We start from the raw sequence: 12,993 nt of genomic DNA, 5'->3' as shown, positions 1-12,993 counted from the left end.
CCCACTCGTCACTGCCCCAACGCGGGAGCACTGTGGATGAGACAGACCAGAAGCCTGCCTTCCTCCCCTTCCCCCACCCCCTCCTCCAAACTGAGGATCTGGGTAGCAGAGGAGGAGCATGACACGAAGTTCTCATAATCAGAAAATTAGCCTCAGATTTCTTTTTATGACCTCGAAATTATTCCCTTTTTGGCAACCAATGTTCTAGGCTGCTCTGGCGTTAATCCTACTTAGTTCAGAGAAGGTGCTAGCGGAGAGCTGATTACAGGCCGCCACCACCTCATTAGGAGGGGAAACTGCTCTGAATGCAGAGAGGACAGATCCCCGGGGGCTGTGGGGGCTCGCAATTTTGTGCATCCCCAGGCAGAACTCTGGGGCCATGGCTGTCCCTGCCCTCCCTGCTGCGCGGCCAACCTGGGTGGCCAATCCAGCCTGAAATGTGATTGAGAAGCAAAACACATAGAAATGTATGCAGAGATGAACAGTGCCAGATGTACAGACATTAAATTAAAGGTCTGCTCACCAATGGCCCCTCTCCTTGGGGGAAAAAAAAAAAAAAAGAAAGAAAAGACAGATAATTTCAAAGAAGGAATTGCTGCAGAGAAATCCCCAAGAAACGAATCAGTTGTTGCCTTAAGCTCTCTGGGGCCCATGCCTTGCCCACGACCCAAACCAGATGGTAAACATTAACATTTTTAGAAGTTAATTTAAAACCAATTTGATCCCCAAATTCATTGCCTGGATATAGAATCCTAATCAATCAGCCAACACTGGACCAAAATTATCTGAGCCTGGTGTCACCTCTGGGGGTTAATTAGAAACTGTTTTGTGCTGTTTGAGAAATAACTTTATGTAACAGGCTTAAACGAGTAAGAGTTTGGTTTCTCTACAAGTGCGAATTCTGCCGGCTGGGGGCCTTGTTTATTAACGCATGAGACTTCAGACCTCTGCAGAAAGATGCCCGAAAGATTTCCCATGGAGCCGCGAACCTTGTTTCACCAGCTTCAAAAGCACCATAGAAGAAAATGCTTTTTCTCATCCCTCTTTCACCTTAAAAGTTTGGTGGTTCTCAATTTGTTTCTGCTCTGCAGAAAACTGCTCACCCCAGATTACCAACTAGCATCCTTAAATGTCCTATCTGCAGAGAATATCTCTTGTTTGTCTTTTGTGGTGGGTAAGGACAGCTCTGGGATTATGTTGCTGTAATGCATTATGTCTTCTCAATATATATTAGTGTGACAAGTCAGAATGTGGGTTAAAATGCCAAAATTAGAGTCGACTCTTATCAGCCGGCATCCCAATCACCAACACTCCAGCTAACTATCAAGCTTTCTTGCTCCCATCACAAACATTTTTGCAGCCATTTGCTAGCATTTCAGAGAACCATCAAGCTCTCTGGGCCCAAATCCCCATAAGCAAAGCCAATATGGTCTCCGATATTATATAAATCAAGGAAACTTAAGGTTCATTATAGAAATAAAAAAAACAGCTTATAAAATGTGACGCCCCCCCCCCAAAAAAAAAACTGTTCTCAATCATCCAATATTTTCTTTCTAAACCAGAACTTCTAAGTGCCACTTGTCTGGCATGAAACTCACTCAGCAGTGCTATGTGGAAATCTTTTGGGATTTTTGCAAGAAAAAATATATTGGAGCTAATTTCCCAGCTGGGCCCTCAAAATGCCCCCTTCCTGGGGCTGTCCTACCTGGACTGCAACTCTAAGTTTCCTTCTGGAATGGCCACAGCAGGAGATGTTTGCTTGTTCTCACATCAGCTTTGACAAGTTCCAAGGCCATTTACTTTCCAGAACGGTGCTTTGGCCTACAGTCTGGGCAGCAGCTTCTTTTTTAGAAATAAAATAGGAGAAGGAGAAGAAGGAGAAAGAAGGAAGAAGAAATCTGTATCTCATTCCTTTTTAGTGTCTGCTGAGCTTTTTCACTCCAAAATGCAGACTACTCCCACGCAATCTGGTTTAGCATCTGTTTCCTGTTAACATGTTTTACGGTAAACCCAGCTCACGAGAGTTTGTAAGGCAGAGACAACTGTAAATAAGGGCAAAGATAGAGGAAACCAACTCATAGCCTGGGACAAGTGAGGGTGTGGTGGCACCTGAAGACCCAAGTGTGGCCGGTTTTCCCTATAACAAATAATACGAGAATGAACATCTTTGAGCCACAGCTCTTTACGAGATTTCAACTATCTCCTTCGCACAGACTTAAGCAATGGGCTTCCAAATACATAATTTTTTTTTTTTTTTTTTTTTTGTAGGATGGAGTCTTGCTCTGTCATCCAGGCTGGAGTGCAGTGGTGCGATCTCAGCTCACTGCAGCCTCTGCCTCCTGGATTCAAGCAATTGTCCTACATCAGTCTCCTGAATAACTAGGATCACAGGCATGCACCACCACACCTGGCTAATTTTTGTATTTTTTGTAGAGATGGCATTTCGCCATGTTGGCCAGGATGGTCCTGATCTCCTGACCTCGTGATCTATCCGCCTTGGCCTCCCAAAGTGCTGGGATTACAGGCATAAGCCACTGCACCTGGCCTATTTTTTTTTTTTTTTTTTTTTTTTTGAGATGGTGTCTCACTCTGTCCCCCAGGCTGGAGTACAATGGTGTGATCTCAGCTCACTACAACTTCCACCTCCCAGGTTCAAGCAATTCTCCTACCTCAGCCTCCTGAGTAGCTGGGATTACAGGCATGTGCCACCACACCTGGCTAATTTTTGTATTTCTAGTAGAGATGAATTTTCACCGTGTTGGCCAGGCTGGTCTTGAACTCCTGACCTCAAGTGATCTGCCCACCTCAGCCTCCCAAAGAGCTGGGATTACAGGTGTGAGCCACTGCACCCGGCTCAGACATATTTTGATGGCTTTTGATCCTTGTTGCCATATTCACTTTCCATGGGGTAGGTAGAGCAAATGATGCGCACCTTCCACTGTGAGATTTCTAAAGACAAAAATCCTCTATTCTCTACCTGTAGGGAAGATGTAACCTGCTATGAGCACAGGAGAGTGGGAGCTCAGACAGCCGGGTGTACGCCAGGCTACATTTCAGCTGGTCTCTGCCACTTCCAGGCTGGACAACCTGGGCAGCCCAGCCGGCCCTCTGGGTCTCAGCTCCCTCAGCTATAACATGTACCAGTTGCCCAGGAAGTACTTAGCATAGTTCCCAGCACTTCGGAAACACCTAGAAGAGTGAGCTAGAAAAAGATCAACTTTCACGGTCAAATTCCAGGACCAAGCAGACTGGGCACGAGCAAGGACAGCTGCTCTCAGGCCCCAAGACGAAGGCCACCTATGCTTCCATTCATTTCTCATTTATTCGTGCAACAAATATGTGCTTGCTGTGAGCCAAGCCCCGTGCGGTGGGGATGGGGTAGCCACAGAGACCGTCCCAGCTTTCTGGGGCTTTTTAGGACTGTAAGGCATGATGCATTCCAGTTTGATGAGGGATGAGGGGTGAGGGGTAGAGAGAAGAGTCTCAGGGGGTGGAATGAGGAAGATAAAAGAGGGTGGCATGACAGCCCTGAGGCCCACCTTACATGGGGCATTTGGGAAAGCTCTCTCTGGTGCCCAGCTGAGACCTAAGAGGTAAGAAGGAGCTGGCGGGGAATTCCAGGTGGAAGAGACAGCAGGAGACCCAAGGCCCGGGGGAGACAGGGGCTGACCTCCATCAAGGAGGTTGTCCTGGCTGAAGCAAGGAGGTCATCCTGACTGAAGGCAGGGAGTGAGGAGAGAGAGGAGAGAGGGACAGGTCGCACCTCACCCTGCCTTGACACCCCTACAGAGCTGGGGTTCCTTTCCAGGCTGCACCCCAACTTCTCCATGTGGGACAACCACCGTTTTTCTGTTTGTCTTTTGCCAGCACCACGTGCAGCCATGCCCAGCCTGTGGCCTTATTGCCCGCTCCGATGTGCACCACCCGCCCGTGCTGCCGCCCCCTCTGACCCTGCCCCTGCACCTGGGCGGCTGGTGGGTCAGCTCCGGGTGCGAGGTGCGCCCAGCGGTCCTGTTCCTCACCCGACTCTTCACTTTCCACGGGCACAGCCACTCCTGGGAAGGGTATTACCACCACTTCTCAGACCCAGCCTGCCGGCAGCCCACCTTCACCGTGTATGCCGCCGGCCGCTACACCAGGGGCATGCCATCCGCCAGGGTCCGCGGCAGCACCGAGCTGGTGTTTGAGGTCACACGGGCCCACGTGACCCCCATGGACCAGGTCACCACGGCCATGCTCAACTTCTGTGAGCCAAGCAGCTGTGGGGGTGCGGGGGCCTGGTCCATGGGCACTGAGCGGGATGTCACAGCCACCAACGGCTGCCTACCGCTGGGCATCCGGCTCCCTCACGTGGAGTACGAGCTTTTCAAGATGGAGCAAGACCCCCTCGGGCAAAGCCTGCTCTTTATCGGACAAAGGCCCACCGATGGGTCAAGTCCCGATACCCCAGAGAAACGTCCCACCTCCTACCAAGCACCCCTGGTGCTCTGTCATGGGGAGGTCCCCGACTTCTCCAGGCCACCGCAGCACAGGCCATCGCTGCAGAAGCACCCCAGCACAGGGGGTCTTCACATAGCCCCCTTCCCACTTCTGCCCCTAGTTCTAGGGCTGGCCTTCCTCCACTGGCTATGACATTGGACTTGACATCAGGATGGCGGCTCTGGACACCCATTCAACCCTTCAGACTCCCTCCTGGCAGCTGTAGGGAAGGAACCATTCTCCTCTGCTGTGTCATGGATGGATGCACAGCCCCACTGCTTCCAAACTCTGCCTGCGTCCCATGTGGCTCAGGGCATGAGCTTAACACCTGCAAAACCTATACCACATCCCGCAGCCCGGGTCCCCACTCACGCACTTGGACGCGGCAGTGATGTTCATCGCTAAGTGAGTTTCTAAAGATCACTCCCAATTTTTCTACTTTCCTCATCCTTGGCAGCTTGCCAACAGGTGCAGTCAGGGGGCCACACGGAACACCCCCCATCCCATGCTCCCCCCAGTTCTTCCCGTCCTGACCCTTGGGATTCCAAGATGGGAGCAAGAGGAGACCCTAAGTCTCTGCCTAGGGACGAGGCCTACTGTTCTGCCATGTCTGTAGGTTGTTGTTTAAAGATTATTAATTCGAATTTAGCAATACGATCTCTAAGTGGTGCCATGAATTAAAGATGCCACTTCGGGCTTTCAGCGCTTCTCAGCTTTTGAGCAAAGGGCTTGTGTCTTCAGGGGCAGCTCAGCTTTCCTGAGTCCTGACTGCTGGCATTCGTCTGCATTTCCCTGTGCTTCTGCAAGTCAGAACTCAAGCTGCCAACACTGCGTGTGGATAAATCCAGTTTTCCCGGGCCAGCATGCAAATGAAGAGGACTCCATCTAAGCTGAGAAGCGTGGCCTCCCCAGAGCAGGCTGCGGCCTCCAAGCCTGCCTGGCCCAAGCAAATGCCAGTGTGCACCAGGCTGGCTGCTGGGGGCAGGTCTTTGGAGGGGAGCAGCGTTTCCAGCCTTCTGAAAGTAGTTAATAGTAATGACAGCCGTAACACTAAAGTGCTCTGCAATTCACCCTGCCCAGCCATCCTCGGTTGCTAAGATTTCCTGTGCTTGCCTGACAAAGGAAGAGAATCTCCGAATGTGTATCTTTGGGCCCACCCTTGGGAGAGGTCGGGGTCGCCAGGCTACATGGCGACATGTGGGCAGCTCCACCTTGCCCAGCCTCCTTGCCATAATCCTAATATATTGGTGTCCTCTGCTCAGAGGGGACTGTCATCATGGTGGGAGCAGGCTGTGCCTCTCCAGGGACTCTGCCTGTGTTCCCAGGGCCTCATCTGTACACTGTGAAATTAACTGGCAGCCTGGTGGGCCCAAGGGTTTTCAGGACTGGGGGCCAATGACTCACCCCCTCCTTCCTCCTCCTGATCCCTATCTCTAGCTCTTATCACAGATTTTGAACAATTGTCTGTGAGGTTAATGATGCTTTCAGAGGGAAGCCCTTTTCCTCCCTGAGACTGTGTGGGGTTCAGTCAGCCTGCTGAAATTGCTCCCACTTATTACCCATTCTTCCTCTTAAAAAAAAAAAAAAGCCCACCAAGTTAGTATTCTCTGTAGGTCTCAGACAGCTACGAGTGTTCCTGGCATATTTACCAAAGTACAAGAAATCATTACATTATTTACGGTCTCAGACTACATCAGGGTGGGGGAAGCTCCTGGTGGGGATGGCAGTGGGTGTCGATGATATGTCCACAGCTGAGCAGGTCTTGTATCTGACGCTTGAAGTAACGATGCCACCATTTATCATCAAATTTGAACCTTTTAATAAAATTAAACAGCCTGAAAAATGTTCTTGCTGGCTATTAAAGTCAACCAAGGGAATTACAGTTCTAAAGAAAGGAAGTGGAGTGTCTTCCAGAAAATGTGTGAAAGAGAATAAAACCAGTGGAGGTAAACCCCAGCTCTCTCAGTTCTGCTTTCATGCCACTGCCTGTCCTGCTGAAAACCCCCCAGGGGCTTCCACTGCACTCAGAATAAAAGCCCGACTTCTGGCTCGCTGTTGCCTGCAAGGCTCAGCCACGCCTCCTCATGCCCCAGCCACACTGGCCTTCTTTCTGTTTCTTGATCACAGGAGCTGTTGCTGCCTTGGGGCCTTTGCACAAGCCCTGATTTCTGCCTAGCCTCTCTTCCCCCAGACCTTCAGAAGTTTAGCACTTTCTTTTCAATCAAGTCTCAGACCAGATGTTATCTCCTGAAGATGTCACCATTCGCATCCCAAAGAGCAGCCCCATTTTCCTGGTCCTTCTGTCAATCCATTGCATCACAGTTGTATGTTCTTTGTCATGAAAACTGATCACTGTCAGAAATGACCTTATTTGCCTAGAATGTAAGCTCCAACGAAAAAGACTCGGCTCTGACTCGCTTCCTGTGATCTTTCCAGAAGGGTCCAGTGTGCCTGGTGCATGGTAGAAAGAACTTCAATAAATATGGCTGACTCAGTAAATGTTGGTTATCCCTGTTGAGCCTCACACTGAGACCCGTGAATGGATCACCTCCATCTACCAGATTCAGCGACCCTCGAAAGGCCCAGCTGAGTCAGTGAGAGGTGTGTGAGTCTCTGCGTCTTGCGTGCAAGGACACTAAGGCACAGAGAGGAGAAGGGGCTGGGCTCCAGAGCCTGAGATCTGGGCCTCTGTCTCACAGCCCACGGGCTTGGGGTGTCCTCCTGACTCTTGGAGGGAATGGGATTCCTTGATTTTATTTGGGGAAGGCAATTTAGTGTTGCTTCGTGGGATGCAGCATGAGCCATCCCTAATGAGAAGGAGTGTGTTGAGCAGGACAGCAGCTTCCTGGATCCCCTCAGTGGGACTTAGTTGCTCTCTGCTCACTGGGGTTTGTTAGTTTGGGGGCAGGTGATGCTGCTCGGAGCTACGAAGGCTGAAGAAAGGGCAACCATCCCTTTTCTCCCAGGCAGGAGGTCAGGGCTTCCAAGACTCTGGGCTGATAAAGGAAGGGGTCATTTCAGAGGCTGAGGGGCTGAGACTCTCTGGGTACAGGGCCAGAGGCCCATGGGCACCAAGCCTTCCTTCCAGCCCTTTGCTCCCGCCCCTTAAGTCTCTGCCCTTCACATAAAACGTGAGAGCGCTCTCATCTACAGATGGGGAGGAAAGCCCAGAGTCCTATTTCCAAATAAAATTAATGTTCTCCATTGCATGTTCAGTCACGTTGAAAGATGGGGGGTGGGTGGGAAGCCCATGCAGTTGATAATTTCATTGTGCAACTCCCAGGAGAGCAAATGAGCTTTTTTTCTTTAATAAAAAGTTGAAATTGTATACAGCTCTCAGAAGTCCATTAACTAACAGATGCTGGTTATCAAAAGAAGCTCTTTGCCTTTCACTAAGCGCATGTTTTTAATCTCCCAGCGGTGCTACCGGGCTGAACAGCAGTGTGTGGCTTGGTGACGCAGGCCCACCAGCACGTGGCCCTGGTCTGTGCATCGTCTCCTGGGGGCACAGGTGACTCAGACACGAGGGACTGGAGCTTTCTGACGCAGAATGTAGCACTGCATCAGGGCCTGGTCAGGGCTGATTCATACCCATTAGCATCGCAGACCGGAGACAAGCAGGGAAGAGCGTTTCCACTTCAAGAGGGGACTTGAACAGTAGCGTGCAGCCTCCTGTCCGCTCCTGATGGTTCTGAGACTGAAAGCCTGCTCCTTCTCACACACACAACCCCCCTTAAATGGATGTCAGCCTGAGCACAAATGACCTGTCGACATTCCCTAAAACCACCCTTCCAAGCTTCCAGACAGACCCTCCTCCTGCTCACCTGACACCTCCAACTTCCATTTCGGCCACAGTGGCCTCCTTGCTCTCCTGCAGTCCCATGGAACCCGGTCCCTCTCAAGGTCTTGGCTCCAGTTCTCCCTCACCTGGAAGGCTCTGCCCACCTCAGCCCTGACCACCCCAAAGATAGCGGCCACCACAGCGCAGTCACTTCATCACAGCATTTGTCAGTGGCCGAAATCTGAAAAAAATCCGGTTTGTTGGTTTTCACCTGTTGTTAGCCCCTCTCCTCTAGAATGAGCTCCTTGCCAGCAGGGTCCTTGTCTGTCTTGTTCTCTGTGGATCCCCAGTGTTAGAATGGTGCCGGGCACATAGTAGGAGGTCAATAAATACCAGTTAAAAGAATACATGTTCCGAGACCTGATTGGAGACTCCGAATTCAAGCAGCAAGATGACACCCACACACTATACCGGCTTGGAATTTTGATGTTGCTGACTTTTTTTCTAATCAGATGAGCAAAGCAGAACCCAGGCCTGTGAACTTGAGGACATCTGTTTTCTAGTAGCCAGGATATATCTAGAAAGGCATTGAAGACCACTGCTGTCCCCAAATAGGAGGCCACAGGGCCTGGTAAGAGGCGCTTTGAGACTCCATCTCAAGCTTCTCATCCCCCAAAGGCCAGGGAGACTGGGAGAGCCTCAGCCTCACACAGGTACCCATGGCTTTCCTTTCTTAGTTTTGGAGCCTCCATCTCCCCCACCCCCCACCCTGCCAGCTTCAGTTTCTTTATCAATAAAATGGGCTGAAACCTGATGGTTCCTGGAGCCAACCAGCCCCAACACCGGTTACGGGAAGACCCAAAATAGTAAGTGATTCAAATGGAATCAATAATGTATTTTGAAAGAAATGGCAAAAAAAAAAAAAAAAAAGGGAAGAAAAAAGAAAAAGCTGGGTGCGGTGGCTCACGCCTGTAATCCCAGCACTTTGGGAGGCTGAGGCGGGCAGATCACGAGGTCAGGAGATCAAGACTATTCTGGCTAACACGGTGAAACTCCACCTCCTAAAAATGCAAAAAATTAGCCAGGCGTGGTGGCAAGCACCTGTAGTCCCAGCTACTCGAGAGGCTGAGGCAGGAGAATCACTTGAACCCGGGAGGTGGAGGTGCAGTGAGGCGAGATCATGCCACTGCACTCCAGCCTGGACAACAGAGCAAGGCTCTGTCTCAAAACAAAACAAAACAAAACAAACTCTTAGTGAGGATGGGTCTTTGTCCTGTGATATAGTATGTATTTCCTAGGGGTTATTAATAACCTACTACCCTCACTCCTGCGTTTGGCATTGTTTTTAATCCCTCAGGAGAAAAAAAAATTACCAAAACTTAGGTGGTCACTACTTCTGGTGAAATCAACTGCCTGTTTAGTAAAAAGACCCACAGACATTTGCTGAGCATCCATCATGTGCCAGGTGCTATGCTGGGTGCCTTGGAAGGAAGGCCTTCCCAACTTCCAGCCAAGATGGGGCAGGCAGACACATGCCTTTAGCTCCACTTCCTTCTGAAGTCCCAACAAATTATGGGAAAGAATTAAAGGGCACAAGATCACAGGAATAAACAGAAAAGGAAATAAGAACATAGCCAACAGGAGATGTCAGCAAAATTCTGGAATCTGGAAAGCTGATGGGTAATTTATCACTGACGGGAGATTACAGAAGGTGGAAAGCAGGTTGGTCAAAGGGCACAGCTCAGAAGCAAGTCCACTTGTGCCATGAATCCCCCTAAGACTTAGGAAATGGTGGCCCTAGGCATGGCAGAAGCCAACAGAACAGTAGGGCTAAAAACAGCAGGAATCTTTGAAATGTTTTACAAGTCTGTAAAAGGAATTCTACTCCTAGATCCCATCCCTAACCAATTTAAGAAACCAAAAGTTTAACCCGAAAATCTTTGGACTTAGGGACAGCCCAGGGCAGAGTATCATGCTAAAAATTTAGATACAGGTTAAGTATCCCCAGTATGAAAATTCAAGATCCAAAATGCTCCAAAATCCACAACCTTTTTTGAGTGGTGACACAATGGTCAAAGGAAATGCTCCCTGAAGCATTTTGAATTTTGGATTTTCAAATTAGGAATGTTTAACTGGGAAGTATAATGTAAATATCCCAAAATCCAAAAAAATCTGAATTATGAAACACTTCTGGTCTCAAGCAGAACAACATACAAAAAATACAGAACAACAACAAAAAAGAACAAAGCAACAAAGAGCTATAATATCCTCAGTGAAAAAAAATATACATACATCTTGGAGCAGGTTGCTGTAACAAATAACTGGAAAAGAAAGATGTCTTGAAAACTATAAATATGTTAGCAGAAAAAAATCAAAAGAAGATTGGAAATTAAAGTTGAAGAATATTCCCAGAAATAAAAAAAGAATTGGGAATTAGAATGGCACTCAATTTCTTAAAGGAAACACTAGAAGTTGGAAATCAGTGGAACAATGCTCCCAAAATCCTCAAAATGATTTAAACCTTGTGTTTTATACCCTGTACAACTATCAATCAAGTGGGAGAGCAGAATGGGACATTTTCAGACATGTAAAGTTCTCAAAAAAATTATGTCCCACATACTCCTTGCTCAGAGACCTGCTAAAGGATGTGCTCCCCCAAAATGGGGTAGTAAAACAAGAGAGAGGAAGCTAGAAATCCAGAAAAGAAGGGATCCAATCCAGAAGAGAGCAAAAGGAGTTCCAAAGATGAGAGTGAGTGAAGGCCCTGGAATGAGAGCTGTGCAGTAGGCTTAGATAGCAGTCAGTCCAGAGAGGAGCAGAACAGAGAGCTCCAGGAGTGACCTAAGAAAACCAGAAAAATCAGATTGCCTGAGGTGTTGTGATTGTGCTGAGATTTACACTTCTATCAGGGTCTGGGCTGAATTTGTGATAGATACATAGGAAACTAAGCAAACAAAACACTAAGACGTAGTAACTCCGGGAAAAAAAAAGACTCCAGATTACACATAAAAGGGAAATATAAGCATAGCACATCCAAGGTACAGCTGTAAACAATATCTCAGTAGTCTTAATCATGCAAAAGTATACTGATGTAGCCAAAAATTATAACATGACTGAGAGGGAGAGAGAAGGAAATCTATGCTTGGGATGTGGTTGGGAGAAAGATTATTAGAGCTAAATCCCTATCTTCCTTAGGAGGAAATCAATAGATAATATACAGAAGTGAAAAATCAAGAAAAAGTAATATAACCACATTATTAGGAAATGTAGATGTTAATATCAGAAGAAACAGTTCAATGTGCTAAACTGGCTACCTCTGGGAAGAGGTAGCCCAGGGCGATATGGGCCTGCTGCTTTTCACTATGAGCCTGTTATAGCTGTTTGGCTTTTTATATTAGGCACACAAAATACTTTGGTATAAAAAAAAAAAACTGAAAACACCACAAAACCAAACCCAACAACAAAAAACCCTTGAACTTCCCCTCAAATTGCTTTCAACCCACTAAAGGGCAGACTGTTAAGAGAGGTTTCGAATGCTCTGGGAGGCGAGAGAGGTGGAGCACCGAGGGCTGAGCAGAGCAGCCAGGCCCACTCATGGGAATAACAGAGCATTTGGGAGTCTGAGCTTCTGGGAAACAAGAGGAAAAGTGGGACCATGCCAGGGCCCTAGCCGTGGGCTGCCAGCCCTTCCTCACACATCAGCTGGATGAATATTCTAGGGTAGTTTTCTCATTACTAATGGAGAGTATTTTCTTTAGTGTGGAGGCACTTTTAGGACCAACAATGTGACTGCAGGGTGGGGTTAAAATATACAGCGGGTCTTGGTTTGACTTAAAAAGCTTCTTGTCTTCCCTACACATTTCTTTAATATTTTTTGAAGTGGCATAAAGGTAACATTTTTCAGAAAGTCCGTAACACTAATTTTGTGTTTCTCCAAATTTTTACTATTTTCTTCTTTGAAGTGATTTTAGCAGTCAAACATTGCTAAGAAAACAGAGGCCAAAGTTCTACTTGGAAAAAAAGAAAACTCTAGACTCTTAAGTGCAATTTCTGAGAGTATTTTCAGTTTCTAATGGGGCATGTCACTCCCATCACTCCTTGGCAAATGATCAGGTAGCAGGTTTTGTCTTCTAATGCACTAACCAGAGATAATGGCAAATCAGTGTGGTCACTTCTTCAAAATAGCTCCTTGTGTTGCTGTTTAGAAAACTCCTTCACAGTTCGGGTTTTAACGCTTCGGGTTTTAACTCTTTAACCACCACCACCATTTTTCAGTCTCTCTTTACAGAAGCTCTCCTTGGTCTGGGATGCTGACATTTGCCTCCCCTGCACCCTCTGTGAAGGCCATGGTTAAAAGGACCCCAGAGATGCAAGAATGACATGAATGCAGCCAGAAGAGAGCAAGTGAGGTGGCTAGTACAGGTCAAGAATCAAAGCTCCAGCAGTTGCCATGAAGGGTTATTTCCCTCTGCCCAATCCACTTCGATACACTTTGCTGCAAGTCCTTTTCCTGTTAGTAAAACAAGGTAGATTCCAATTTCCACATTCATGACTGTGTGCGCTTAGCCTCTTCATTTCTGCTGCTCTGCCATCAGCCCTGTGTGTGATAAACCTTTGCTCCCTTTGACCTTACTTCACTCTGGGTCTTCATTGTGTTTTCAAATGGCCTTTACATACATAAACAACTGCTCAACCTCATGCAAAGAACCACAAACTCAAAGTAAGACACCACG

At 47.9% G+C, this 12,993-nt stretch overlaps 1 protein-coding gene across 1 annotated transcript in view; it reads left to right on the top strand.

Annotated features, from left to right (window-relative positions):
* The window catches only part of APCDD1L (APC down-regulated 1 like), a 58,671-nt gene extending 51,693 nt beyond the window's left edge, over positions 1-6,978 (top strand). The window contains exon 4 of the mRNA XM_054467548.2: positions 3,868-6,978. Coding sequence (XP_054323523.1) covers positions 3,868-4,632 — 765 coding nt within the window. The 3' untranslated portion in view covers positions 4,633-6,978. The remainder of the gene's footprint in view (positions 1-3,867) is intronic.
* Positions 6,979-12,993: the final 6,015 nt, after the last annotated feature.

Source organism: Pongo pygmaeus, chromosome 21 (genome assembly GCF_028885625.2).
Source record: "Pongo pygmaeus isolate AG05252 chromosome 21, NHGRI_mPonPyg2-v2.0_pri, whole genome shotgun sequence".
Taxonomy (NCBI): Eukaryota; Metazoa; Chordata; class Mammalia; order Primates; family Hominidae; genus Pongo; species Pongo pygmaeus.
This window is presented reverse-complemented; position numbering and strand designations above follow the sequence as displayed.